This window comes from Drosophila subobscura, chromosome A (assembly GCF_008121235.1).
Source record: "Drosophila subobscura isolate 14011-0131.10 chromosome A, UCBerk_Dsub_1.0, whole genome shotgun sequence".
Classification (NCBI taxonomy): Eukaryota; Metazoa; Arthropoda; class Insecta; order Diptera; family Drosophilidae; genus Drosophila; species Drosophila subobscura.
This window is the reverse complement of record NC_048530.1, coordinates 10,674,378-10,687,303: the sequence shown is the minus strand read 5'-3', so window position 1 is coordinate 10,687,303 and position 12,926 is coordinate 10,674,378. Positions and strand designations below refer to the sequence as shown.

General features: G+C 45.8%; 2 protein-coding genes across 2 annotated transcripts; both read right to left on the bottom strand.

Moving 5' to 3' along the window:
- Positions 1-212: 212 nt before the first annotated feature.
- On the bottom strand, positions 213-702 carry LOC117895014 (E3 ubiquitin ligase complex SCF subunit sconC-like). The gene is made up of 2 exons (XM_034802369.1): positions 642-702; positions 213-555 (listed from the first exon to the last, which is right to left on the bottom strand). The coding sequence occupies exons 1-2, from the start codon at positions 665-667 to the stop codon at positions 213-215; spliced, it is 369 nt and encodes a 122-aa protein (XP_034658260.1). The 5' UTR covers positions 668-702.
- A 10,995-nt stretch (positions 703-11,697) lies between these two features.
- On the bottom strand, positions 11,698-12,837 carry LOC117890371 (ubiquitin carboxyl-terminal hydrolase isozyme L5-like). Its single transcript, XM_034795171.1, has one exon. It carries the CDS (start codon positions 12,763-12,765, stop codon positions 11,713-11,715), a length of 1,053 nt encoding a protein of 350 aa, XP_034651062.1. The 5' UTR covers positions 12,766-12,837; the 3' UTR covers positions 11,698-11,712.
- Between the last annotated feature and the right edge of the window lie 89 nt (positions 12,838-12,926).

The following is a 12,926-nucleotide window of genomic DNA, read 5'->3' as shown; positions in this document are numbered from 1 at the left end:
CACCCCCTTGAATCGGCGTCTGCGTGGCGGCATCCACGAGCGACACAAGCAGGCGCCACAGAAGAATGTAAAATGATCGGTGCTGAAGCATGCAGCGACCTGCGTTTCGGCAGGCGACACCCGCACTGCCGCACTTTTACCCACCCCATTACTCCTTTCTCAGTGTCAACCAAATATGCAATCAAAAACGAACTTTTATTAGGTGCTATTAATTATTCACGAGCATCATGGCGCTGGATATACTCGGACAGAGATATTATGCCGAAAGCGTCGGCAGCCTTCACCAGTTCATTGAGAACGTCTAGATCCATATCGAAAAAAAGGCGGTACCAATCGCTGCGATCCTCGTCGGGTCTTGGTTGGGTTTCATTCTTATGGTAGCACGTCCACAAAATAAGCTTTCGCAAAGCCGCAGAACCTGTGTCCGGAAAGTACACATGCTCATTTTTGATCAATTCATTTCCTAGCACTATACGATTGGCGATTGACTTTTCCACAATAATTGTGTCATCCTTGTTATGCAGCTCGACCAGCACCACCGGCTTATTTTCTGCCCTGAAACAAAAACAAACGGAATGCAAATTGTATATTGAGCCGCCGCTTTGACAACAACAAAAAGAGTCACTTTTTGCACCACTCACATTTTGCTATTGTCCACGTCTGACATCGCGAATCCAGTCCAATAAGTTACAGCAATTTGGCCTTGATCTTAGCACACGTTCAGCAATTCGAACAAAATGAATTTCCTGGAATTTAGCGCGGGAAAGTTGCAGGGGGGGGGGGGAGAGACGAAAACATCGATGCTACCATGAACGTATCGATATTTTTAGTCATGTTTATAAACATCGACTGCCAGGGAGAAGAACGCCAAAAAGAGAGTAAGCTCAAAACAAATCCATATGATGGAATTGTTTTATTTTCTTGCTGTTCAAATGCAAAATACATACGAGTATGTATATGCAAATAGAGCTGCAAGGCGTAAACATATTCGATTATTCGGAATGGATAATGGGGAATGGGGAATGGGGAACAAAGGGAAGCTCATCCCTAACACAATTCAAAGAAGGCAACCAAGCGCGCACTTGCGTAGATCAGACGAAAGATTCTGATCATTATTGTATACAGAATGAAGCTATTTAAATGCAGTGGCTATACCCAATCCTCTCCTCTCCCCTAGATCTAAGAAAAATCCTGCAAGCAGTCTCTGAGAAGTCGGCGCTGAATGCAGAAATTTTTGAAATTCGATTACGGCTTTCTGTTTAGTGCAAAAGATGCGCTTTATCGATTTTTCATTTAAATTTCGAAATCTACTTTTATTGTGAAGAGAATTAGTTGGTAGAAAGTTGGCAAAAAGAACAATTGAAATGCATAGGAAATAATTTTAATCTAAAACCAATTTTTCAGGCCCAATTGTTCTCAAGAAAATTACTGAAATATTAATGCTGTGAAGAAATTAAGAAATCCATGGAAATATGTGCATAGATATTTATGTACTTATCGATCTGTCTGTGGCCGCGAACACATTTGGCTGGGGACCGGAACTGACGATGGATGTGGGTTGAAAGTGGGTGGTGGATGTGGCTGCGTGCAAATTTTAAATATTGAATCTTTGATTCAACATAATCAGACTTGTAATGGCCTTCACGCTCCGATTCGCAGGCAGTGGCAGACATAGTCCAACATGCAAGGCGGCGCACACATAAGCCTACCTATGCGTGTGAGTATCTGTGTGCCTGGTGCGTGCGTGTGTGTGCGTGCGTGTGCGTTAAGTATGTGCAAACAGCTGTCGCGTGTCACCGGCTCCCGTTCTCTGGAAACGGAAGCGGAAATTACGTGCACGATGGCAGCAACAAACTGGAACGTGTGCAACAGCAGGAACCAAGAGAAAGGGACAGACATCCACCCAGACATCAATCCATCCAGACAAACAGACCGACTGGCTATTTGGTGTGGTGCGGGCTGTGCTTCGGGGCGATGGCCAAGGGTAAGCAATCGGTCGGCATCATCAGGCCATTCAATGGCACCGGCAATCCATCGATGATGATGCTGCTTCCAACTCACAATCGCTCTTGTCTTGAAGCGGCTGAAAAATCGCTGGCCAACATGCGAAACAAACGCCAGCCGTCCCTCCCATTGCTCCAGTTGTGCTCCAGTTGAGATTTAATGAAATCGCAAAAGACACAATGAACATCATAATTGATCATTCAATTGTGCGCCCAGGTACATATATGTATAATTATTTGATTTACTGTAGTGGGCAGTTGTGACTCCTTAGCCCACAGCGGACATAAGTGCGGAGAGTCGGAGCTCAAGCTCAAAGTCGAACCGATCGAAGCAGCGTGGATCGCTCCAAGTCTTTGTTCGGCTTTAGCCTTGGTTCATTTTGGTGTTTTATTTTTGGACAAAAATACTTTCCAGAGTTCACCTTGCAGTCCATTATCCCCACTACTTGTATTCGCCGTGCAGGAATTTAATTCAAGCTACCTTTTGTTTTGGCATCATTTAAATTCCATTTAATGCCATAGGAAATCTCCAAAAAAAGAGCAGCGCCACCCACTGCAGGGAGTGGCAAAGCGCGAAGGGCGGGGCGAATGAGAACAAAGAGTAAATATTGTTATTTTGCATTATTCAAGTAATTTACGAGCGCCCGTTTCCGGCAACAGTGCGCGCCACCCCGCCTATCCCTGGACCGTGGACCGTGGACCCTGGACCACCCCTGGACCACGCCTGGAGCGCTGTAGTCGAAGCTGTTGCCTGTAACTGTAGCTGAAACGGTTAATGCAAAAGACACAGAATAGCAGCCGTGGTGCGAGTTCATCTTAAGCAAATGGCCAACGGAGGGAAGGGCAGCCATGGCCAAGGGTCGTATGAGTAATTCGAAGAAAGCAGGCAATTAATTTGAACTCGGAGCTGATGCTTAGCGGGCCATTTAATTGTACCATAAAACACGCGATGTCGGCATAAAAACCTCTGCTCCCTGACCCTCCATCCAATCTCGTTCGCACAACTCCATTATGCCACTACGAGGGGCGGGGCCAGAGCGCGGACTAATGCGGAAAACCATCGAAATCATTTGCAAACAAAGACAACGGAGAAAGAGCATGCAAATCCATCGTTCAGCTGATGGATCAGCTCACAAATTTGTCACGAACTTCGCTCAGTCCCGTCGACTACATTTTTACATTTCTTTGCCTTGACAGAAGCTTCATTTGGCCGAGTGGGGAGAGAGGCTAAACAGTGTTAACAGCATTTATAAATGTTCGACCTGCGCCCCTCTGCCCACAGGCCACTTCAATTTCTTGTAATTTATGTGCCACTTTTTGACTGCCATTTTCCACTACGCTCCGCTTCCTGCCTGCAACTCGCTTGCCCCATCTTAGTCGTCCATTTGTGTCATCCTTCGTTGACCATTTTCATTTAGTCTGCTGCTGCTGCTGCTGCTGCTAATTAACTGACTTTGAAAAATTAATTAAGTCATTTGTCTGCACGCACACACACAGCCTAGACATTGTCCAGCCCCACTGCCCCACTTGACTGATTGTGGCCTAAGAATAGATGATTTCACAATAGCCATTTAGCCACTTTAGACACGCAAACAGCACTTGCGAAGGGGTTTAATCAATCAATCCATCGGAGAGTGTGACACAAAAACGTGAAGAGAGGAGCAGAGAAGAGAAGACCATCTGCTGGCTGAAAAGTTGCTGTCTTGGGCATAGGAAATGCCTGAAATTAATCTACTGGATCGTTTATTTGTGTAGCTAAATTCTTTGCTGATGTTTTGGCATCACGTATCTCACATTAGCTCTGTACTTTCATCTAGAATAACTCTTATTTTTGCAGCAACTAGTTTTATTTTCAGTGATTTAATTTCAAAGCTAAACTCAAGGGTAGAATAATTTTCACAGTTTCAGCTCTAAGACCATCAAATTAGTTTGCCTTCCTAATCCTCCTTGTTGAGATCAATTAGTTTGTTAAGAGGAGAGCCAAAATACCTGACACTTTCACTGCTCCCCTCGTCCGCTTACTCGTTCCGCCCTCAAAATCAACCAAAAAGTTTCCCAGCCAAATTTAAGTTTGTCCTTCCGGGAGACCTTGTAGTTATCCATTGTACACTCGCTTCATGAAAAGTCCTTGCCACACGTGACACTTGACAGGTTGGCTGCAAATCCAAGGAAGACATCGCCCAAGACTCTGACATTGATGCTGAAGCTGATGCTGATGCTGATGTAGGGGAGCTGTAGGTGGAGCTCCAGCTCAATTTCGTTGAATTATTTGATTGAAATTAAATATTAGAAGATGGCTCACAGAATGTCTTAAAGGTAGTACATAGTTCAACACTTTTACAACTTAGTTACTTGTGTTATAATTATAAATTTATATTTTGAATGTATCTACCACAGAGCTGATTAGCTTAGAGACTCTCAATATGGCTGGCAATTATTGCTGTGCTTTGCTGGCACTCTCAATAATAAATAGAAATATAATTTATGCTCTGCATTTGATTCAAATAAACCCATGCCAATGGTACATACGATTATGTGACTTTTGCGGAGTCCGCAGAGTCCCAACTCCGTCTCAGAATGTTCCTCAACCCTTTCGACAGCACCTGCCAAAACATTTTCTAATGAAAATTAGAGCCAACGATGATTATGATTATGATGAGATAATGGTGGCTGGCTGGGGGGACCAGCTCAATCTTTATTTAAAGAGAAAAAGCCTCTGATATTGGGGTAAGAAACGGGGATGTGCCGCCCCTTCCTCATGCATCTTTCATTCGCTTAGCGTGTTAATTATCCTGAATTTCGGTCTATTAAAGTTTCAACAGCCGCGCATATGTACGCACGTACCATTGGGGCCACAGCCAGTTTTTGCCGCACTTCCTTCCCATCTCAAACGTAATTAATGGAAGCGCACTTAAATCATTTTTGTGCGTGGGCCACACAAAATGTACCCAAAAAAAATACAATTAGTTAACAAGCGAGAAAAGGAACAAGCGGTGCAAACGAGGGTGGTGCGCGGGTGGCTGAAGGGGGGTGGGGAGGAGAGGGAAGAGAGGGAAGAGCGGTGGCTAAAGAGTACCCAAAAATCCCAGGAAAGGTGCCAGGCCGCGCGCTAAAACGTTTCAATTTTTCATAAATATTCAAAAAGGTAACAAAAAAAGCAACAACAAAAACAGTTTCCCAAAAGTGGAGGCCATGGGGTATAAGGTATGGGGTAGGGCATGGTGCATGGTGGATGGTGGATAACAACAGCTGCCCCTGTTTCGTTTTTTGTTTTTGTTGTACTTATTTTGAGAAATTTGTTGCCGCTCCTTTTCGGGTCTGGGGGTTTTGGCCAGCAGGAACGCGGATTCCGCATTCAACGGTCAGCTCCAGAGTTTCAGCTTCGTTATCGCCTTTGTGTGTTGTAGGTGTTGTTATTTGTACCACCTACCGTTGCTCCTCCCTGCCCCAACACTGCTGTTGCTGTCTGTTCCCTTTAACCTCGTCCTCCTTTCGCATGGAGACAAGTCCTGCAACTGGAAGCTACTCCACAGCGCTCTACATTCTCTGCCTGCGCGAGTGGACAACAAATAAGAAATTCTAATTGGCAGCAGGACACCACGAAGCTGGAATACACTTCATAAGCGAATTATAGCTCTCATTTTACGGCACTTAATGCCACAAGGAACGAGGAGCGAGGAACGAATCTCCAGTCTAGGCGGTATACATTGGGTTCATAGGGTATACGAATAAACAACAACTGTGGCAGCGAAAAAGCGCCAGCAAAAAAAGAAGAAGGAAAACTTTTTTCGATTTAAGCAATTTTTAGTCCCGCTTTGTTTTTCACAGGGTAGCAAGGGTACGCGTGGGCCCATCCAGGGTAACTTCTGTCCAAGTGTTCATAATTCTGCCCAAAGTTTTCCACTCATCTCCGCAGCAATCTGCCTTCCTATTCCCTTAAATAAGTACAACAACAAAAAACGAGAAGGGACGTGTGAGACGCTTCTTACGCGTCACAACTTTTATACCCGGCACTCAGCACTGTAATTTTGCATCTTCAACTTGTTGTGCGACGATATAAATCTGGTCGAGTACATTCATGCCATAGTTTTCCTCTTTTGCATATAGATACATATGTACATATCTCTATGTGTTGATATACGTTTGTATGTGCATGTAAAGCGTGTTCTTTCTTTTGGCGAGCTTTGGAGTTAGAGCCAAGCCCCCGACACAGACGAGTTTCAGCTAAGGCTAGGCCAAGGTAGCCAAAGAGCGTCCGAAAATTAATGCAAATTTATGTCGTGGAAAACTTTTCAATTTGTTTCTACGTTTTTTTCAGTCCCTGCCCCCTGCCCCTGCACATACCTAGGCTTTCCCTCTCTCTCTCTCTCTCTGACATTTGTTGCAGAATCATCCAGTCCATAGCCCCTCGCAGTCTCTGTAAGCACTTTGTATTTAACATGCACAATTTGGCCATTTTTGGGCCATAATTAACGTGCCGCCAATGCATACAGCTCCAGATCCACAGCCAAGGACGAGGACGAAACAAGGAAAATTGACGAGGTGGTCGCGCTGTCTGCCAAGTTGGACCTTGCCACCACCTTGAATTAGTCTTCCAGCGATGCAGACACTGAGAGAAATTCACTTCGGCCCTTTTGAGGCTGTGGCCCATCTGAAGTGCGCTTTTGGGGAGGTCCCTCCTTTGGCGTCAAGGAAATGAACAGGATATAATCCACGTATGGCATGCCATGGGGCACACATTCCGCACTTTGTGGAGCTGATTGACACGCATATTGGTGCCGTGTTTTCCGGAGTCCCAACTATTGCCTGCCTGTGTGAAGAGGGCCAACGAAACGGCGAATGACTTACAATCGTTACAATCACAGGGAGCTGATTGGAGACCTGCAGCTAGTGAAGGCTGTTGCCAGCTTCATGCAGAAGTATATTCATCCCGGAGGTTAAATCAGTTGAATCCCTCGGGCGCCTGCGCACCGTTGAGAATGGAATTTGCATGGCGAGTGGATTCCAACGTCAGGAGGCAACATTTGTCGCTGCGTTTTGTGGCCTAAAAGTTAAGACCCGATTTACTTTCATATCTAAAAAAGAGATAATTTCAAATTATATTTCTAATTCTCTGTATGCACATCCTATTTCGTTCAGTGTTTCTCCTTGTGCCACCCATTGTCTCCAGCAGGGAAATGTTGTTGTTGGGGGAACAGGCGTAGACAGCCAAATGCCGCAATCAAGTTATTATAAAGTTTTTCTATTTATCCAACATAATTCATAATTTGTTTACAAAGCGTATAATAATATTAACGTCTCATCCCGGCCTCTGGGCCTCCCTTTTGCCTTCTTCAGGGCCTGTCTCCTGTCCTGTCCTGTCTGTCCCGTCTGTCTGCTGCTACCGTCTAAGACAGTCGTTGCCATGCTTCCTCCTGCCATGCCTGTCCCTGACCACTGCCAGTAAGTCCGCCGCTGTCAGCGCCGAGCAGATAATCAGCTACAAAAGTCGACGTGGACTTTACTCATTTTATCTTTTGCTGGTGTCTTCCTTTTTCCTTTTCGTTCTGTTTCGGTCTTCGGTTTGCAGAGCAGCATGGAAATCGCATTAGGTGGTTAGACGCGGTGGTGGCGAGGGCGTGTCGGACAACTGAGACCGCAAATTAGAGATGCTCAGAGATTCAGTGCAGCCAGAGTATCCGGTGCCAGTATGCAGTCACGAACTGTCCAAAGCAGTTCGCTACCAATGATGTTGGCATGTGTAGCTATTCATCAGTTGAAGTTTCTTGCAAAAATCAACATAATATTTATTTGTATCGTTCGAATAATGAGCACGAATCACGCGCTCATCTCTGAAATCTGGCCACAGCGATGACGCGAGTGACGTCCTCGGCCTCCCATAATCGCATTAGACAAAGCGAACGCGAGACAACGCACTTTCTAGACCAGAGGCATTTCGCTTGCATATATATTACTTTTTTTATTGGCCAACTTCCGGTGAAAGTTTTGGTGCGGCCACAGCCGGGACCGTACTCAACTGATTATTCTTTTGCTTTCTCCCTTTTTTGGGCCACTTTTTAGCGCTGTTGTCATTCCCTTTTTTGTCTTTTTGGTATGGGCTGGGTGACACTTTTTAGGGAAAGTGCACACGGTTGAGTGGTTGGGGGCAGACGTGCTGAAAATCGCTTTAAATCAAAATAAATACAAAATACATGACTCGAGGCCCGGCAAGCGCGCATCAAGTGGAGCGGGCTGGTGGAGGGCTGGATCACAGAGTGTGAGTGAGCTGAGCTGCGCTGAGCATTGCCTCCCCCCCAGATTATGCAAACGGGAATTAAGTTAATTGAGTAGCGTAAACAGCACAGAGCAAAATAGGCTGGAGCAGAGAGAGAGAGAGAGAGAGAGAGACTGTGACAGTGACAGTGACAACAGAGAGAGAGAGCAAGGAGAAAGATGCTCGCCTGCTTAAGAAGCGCCAGCGATGCACTGAAAGAAGTCCGAAATCTCACTTCTCACCGTAAACTTTTAGCTGTTCTGCTAATTGCCGCTGTACCTTCTTCATTCCTTTATTCCACACACTCATTTTTGTTCAGTGCAGCAGAAAAAAGCCTCCACCAATGTGGAAGGCACAAGAAAATAACAAATGACAGAATGTAAGAATGTAAGAAGGAGCAGAACTACCGTTGCGGCTGACACTACGCGGGTTAAGGTGGTTGCGCTGGGAAGGGGGCCGACAGCAGGGTGTGTTGGTAGCGGCTTTGCCAAGGTTACAGCTTCCCTCGTAATTGCGCATAAAAATGTAGCGATTTATATGCGCGTATTCTTATACCCGGTACTCGAAGAGTAAATAGGGTATATTTTATTTGTGCGAATAACGGTTGTATGTAACGCACAGAAGGAAACGTTTCCGGCAGACGCGGCGTAATGGAATGCTCTGCTCATCGGATAGATCCAGAATGTAGCTGATGAGGCGGAAGACCAGATCCAGGCAGATCTGTTGAAGCTTTCGCGTGGCCATAATAATGCTCCAATCGGATCCCAATTTGGTAATCTGATAGATATGGTCATTCCCAACGAAATGGCGTTTTCTTTTATCTTTAAAATTGTAGGTTTGGGAGGTTTTCGCCCTTTTGCGGTGGCGGAATTCTGGATGCAAAATTTGGTGGCTCTAGCTCTTATGGTCTCTGAGATCCAGGCGCTCATAAGGACGGACGGACGGACGGACAGACAGACATGGCCCAATCGACTCGGCTATTGATGCTAATCACGAATAAAAATACTTTATGGGGTCGGACGCGTTTCCTTCTGTGCGTTACATACAACCGTTATTCCCCACAAATGCAATATACATAAGTACCCCATTTACTCTTCGAGTACCGGGTATACAAATTAAATATCCACTAGGGGAAACACTGCAGCAGCAAAAAGGTTCAAAAATGTATTGAAACAATTAAAACTTTATCGATATGATAATGATATCTGTGCCATGTACATTTTACATACATAATTATGAACAATCACTCATCGATTTATGTATACAAAAGTCAGAAAAAACTCAGCTCAACTCAACTCAACTCAGTGGAATCAGTGCATCATTTATGGAGTAATAATTCACAATTATCATAAAGCGTGCAACTTTGCAGCCTGATAACGATAACGAGAGAAGGGAAAGATAACGGTAATCGCTGGGATGAATTAAGATTATAATAAATATGCAGAAACTCATTTGTTAATTCAAGCATAATTCGGGCTGCCCTAATGTCCATTATTTGTATTCATTTCCCTGAATGTTCATTTCGGGCCCAACCAGCCAGAACACGTGGGCTGTGGGTGTGGTCATTGTTTTTTAAGGGAGCGTTCATTAAAATTGAAAAATGCCACTTTAATGAATTTATTTGCGACACTTAACACAAGTGAAAGCAAACGGAGAGAAATGATGCTCATTTGCATAAAAATGGCGCTTCACCATTATTTCACCATTCCAGAGGCCATTCTCAAACACTCCAGCCGTAGGCCAAGGGCAGAATGAGCATTGACATTGCGGTGAGGTCGACTCGTCGCTCCTCGTTCGCCTGTCTTGCGTGGCTCTGACCTGGCAATTGTCATTACCATTTCGACTCTTGCCAGAGCCGTTAACCTTCAATTGATGACTCAATATGTCACCGAGTTGACAGGTCACGTTGCATCTACCCAACCCATCCCAGCTCCATCCCTGCTCCATAGACTGGCGGCTTCATTATCGTTTGAATAGTTATAATTGAAACTTTCAGCTCATTTCATTGTTTCCATTGCGAAAGGATGGCGAAATGGCTTGTGAGGTAATTTAATTAATGCGAATTTCAATCGTCAATCCACTGACTGACTGACTAACGGCTTCCATATCCATTCAGGTACATTTCCGTAATTATATTTCGCACCCACGGTCAGAAGTCGATGTAAAAGTCGTTAAGTTTATTCCACACCTTACTTTATTTTCTCGTGTTTCCCCTTCTACATCTTTCTATGTTGAAATTCCTTTGGAAAATTATATCCTCCACCACGTCCATCGGTACCCAAGTGGACCCTGTAATTGAAACTGTAAACTAGTTGTCACTCGCATGGGTGTGGTGCGACGTGAGAGTAGGCGATAGGTCAAGAAATCAGGCCACAAGCAATTACATTTGAGTTTCTGTTGCCTGTGCCGTGTGCCCTGTGCCTCGTGCCCTCTGTTGCACTTTGCTGCCGCTTTGATGCCTCCGAGATGATCGGGGGATCCTTGTTGCTGTTGCTGGTGTTTGCGTGCTGCTTTTCGGGGGGCTGCTAATTCAATTGCTTAGGCACAATGGCCAGAGCCAGCAACTTAGCAGCAAATTGCTTAATGCTCCAAGTCACGTGTTCACCCTGCTCTCCATATTGGACGCTTCTTGCGGTTAATTTTCTACGCCTCTCTCTCTATCTCACTATCCCACCTTGCCTACGAAATCCCGTTTCCACTTTACACTTTGGAAGCCTGCCTGGAGCTGGCCGCGTGACACGAGCGTGAGTGCAGTGGGAGCCTGATATGTACTTACATCCCGTTAATTTTTGTATGCAAGTAGCTCATGTCTCAGTTCAGCCACTCACTGCTCCAGTTATCATGCAAATGCTGAAAAAAGAACTACAAAGTTATTTCGTCCCTAATTAGAGTTGAACCCTCATCCTCACGTGAGCGTAGGAGACGCTGGCTTGCGTGATGGACCATCGGCACATTCCATCTCTAAAGCAAAGTCAACAATGACACATGGAACAGAGGAGGAGAACTTTGTTTGCACTTGCAGATTTGAAGCTTTGCTTGAAATTGGAGGCATGCCCATGAAGTGCAATGGACTCGTGTGAGTGTTTGTGTTTGAGTTGGGGGTGGTGGTGGGGGTGGGGGATGGGAAAGGGCTAGTGGCACAGCCTGTCCGTGGGGCTTGTTTAAATGGGGAATTGCAGTGAAAAGCCTTGACCAGTTTGACCAGTGGCGTTTGCCGGAGCTTAAGCCAAATTGTCTAAGGGGACGATGAGACAATGGATGAATGATTGGAACTTGAGCTTTGTGTCAACTATTGTTACTTAATTAACAGCAATCAACAAAATACGAGTACATATGTATGTATGTATCTTTGGGAGTTGCTGGGATTTCTAGTGATTATCTATGGGCAAAGTTTTAGAAATTGAAAACCAAACCATCTTTCACTCTATTTAGTATGCATTATTCCAAAATTTGAGATTAATAAAACTCATCTTCAACTTCAACTTTCTCGCTACTCTCGTTGGCCTCATGGGCATTTAGCTTGGCTTCCTCCAGAATTGGCGTTAGCTCTCCGATCTCGCCCATCTGCTGGAGCAGCTCCACGATGAAGGGCACGTAGTTGTGGCGACGGCGTGCGTTCTCCACGCTGTATTGACGATTCTTTTCCTTCTCGACACGCAGCCTGTGTAGCAGTTCGTTCATCTCCGCCTCTCGCTGGGGCTGTGCCAGCTGTAGCGAGTCCCGTTGGAGCTGCTCGATTTGACGCTCGTAGAAGCGCTGCCGGTCCGAGACCAGCGCCATCAGATTGAAGTGGATCTCGTCCGTGCTGTAGCTGTGCATACGCGCTTCAATGATTGGCCGTGCAATGTCCAGCCAGTTCTGGCCCGGAGCGATCACGGCCAACTCCGTGGGCCCCAGCCGCAGTCCATCCAGCTCGTAGAGCCGCTCGCCTATGGGCATGTAGCTCACAAAATGGTAGGTGGCGTCCTCAATCTCTTCCTCCTGTGATTCGTTCACAACAAATGTGGGACGAGCGAACGAGTTGTGGGCTGTGCGGATCTTCCGATCGTTGCCCAGGCAGTAGCCGCGACTCAGCGGATCCAATCTGATGGTTAAATCCTTGAAGCGCGTTAGCGTCTCGCCCAGCTCGATGTCCGGGTGCTTCAGGTTGAGCAGCAGACTGAGAATGGCCTGCGTGGCGCAGGAGTTCTCGACCACCTGCTTGGCAAAGTAAATGTTTTCGTCGAAGTTGCTCTCCACGCGGCCGTCGGGCTGTTCGTCGTGCATCCACTTGAAGAGAAAGATGAGGCCGTGTATCGGCTCCAAGTAATGGAAAATGCTTGCTTCCAGGCTCCAGATCTCCTCCACCTGCGCTCCCACGCAGCCAAAGTCACGTATCAGCTGTGTAAAGACACCGGGATCGCTCTCGATCTCGCACCAGCTGTCATTTACCGCTGCTTCAGTTTCTGTATTCAAGTCCGATGTCGTGGCCGCTGCCTGAAGGTTTTCCATTCCATTGGAACCTTCCATTAGGGATTGCGGATGTAATTTTTGGACACCCACTAAACAATTTTGAAACAGTGTGACGTTATGTACTGTTCTGTCCATGACATACATATGTACATATCTACATACTCAGTTTGAATGAAAATTTGCTCACAATTATAGTTGTTGGTTTTTTACTTACGGCA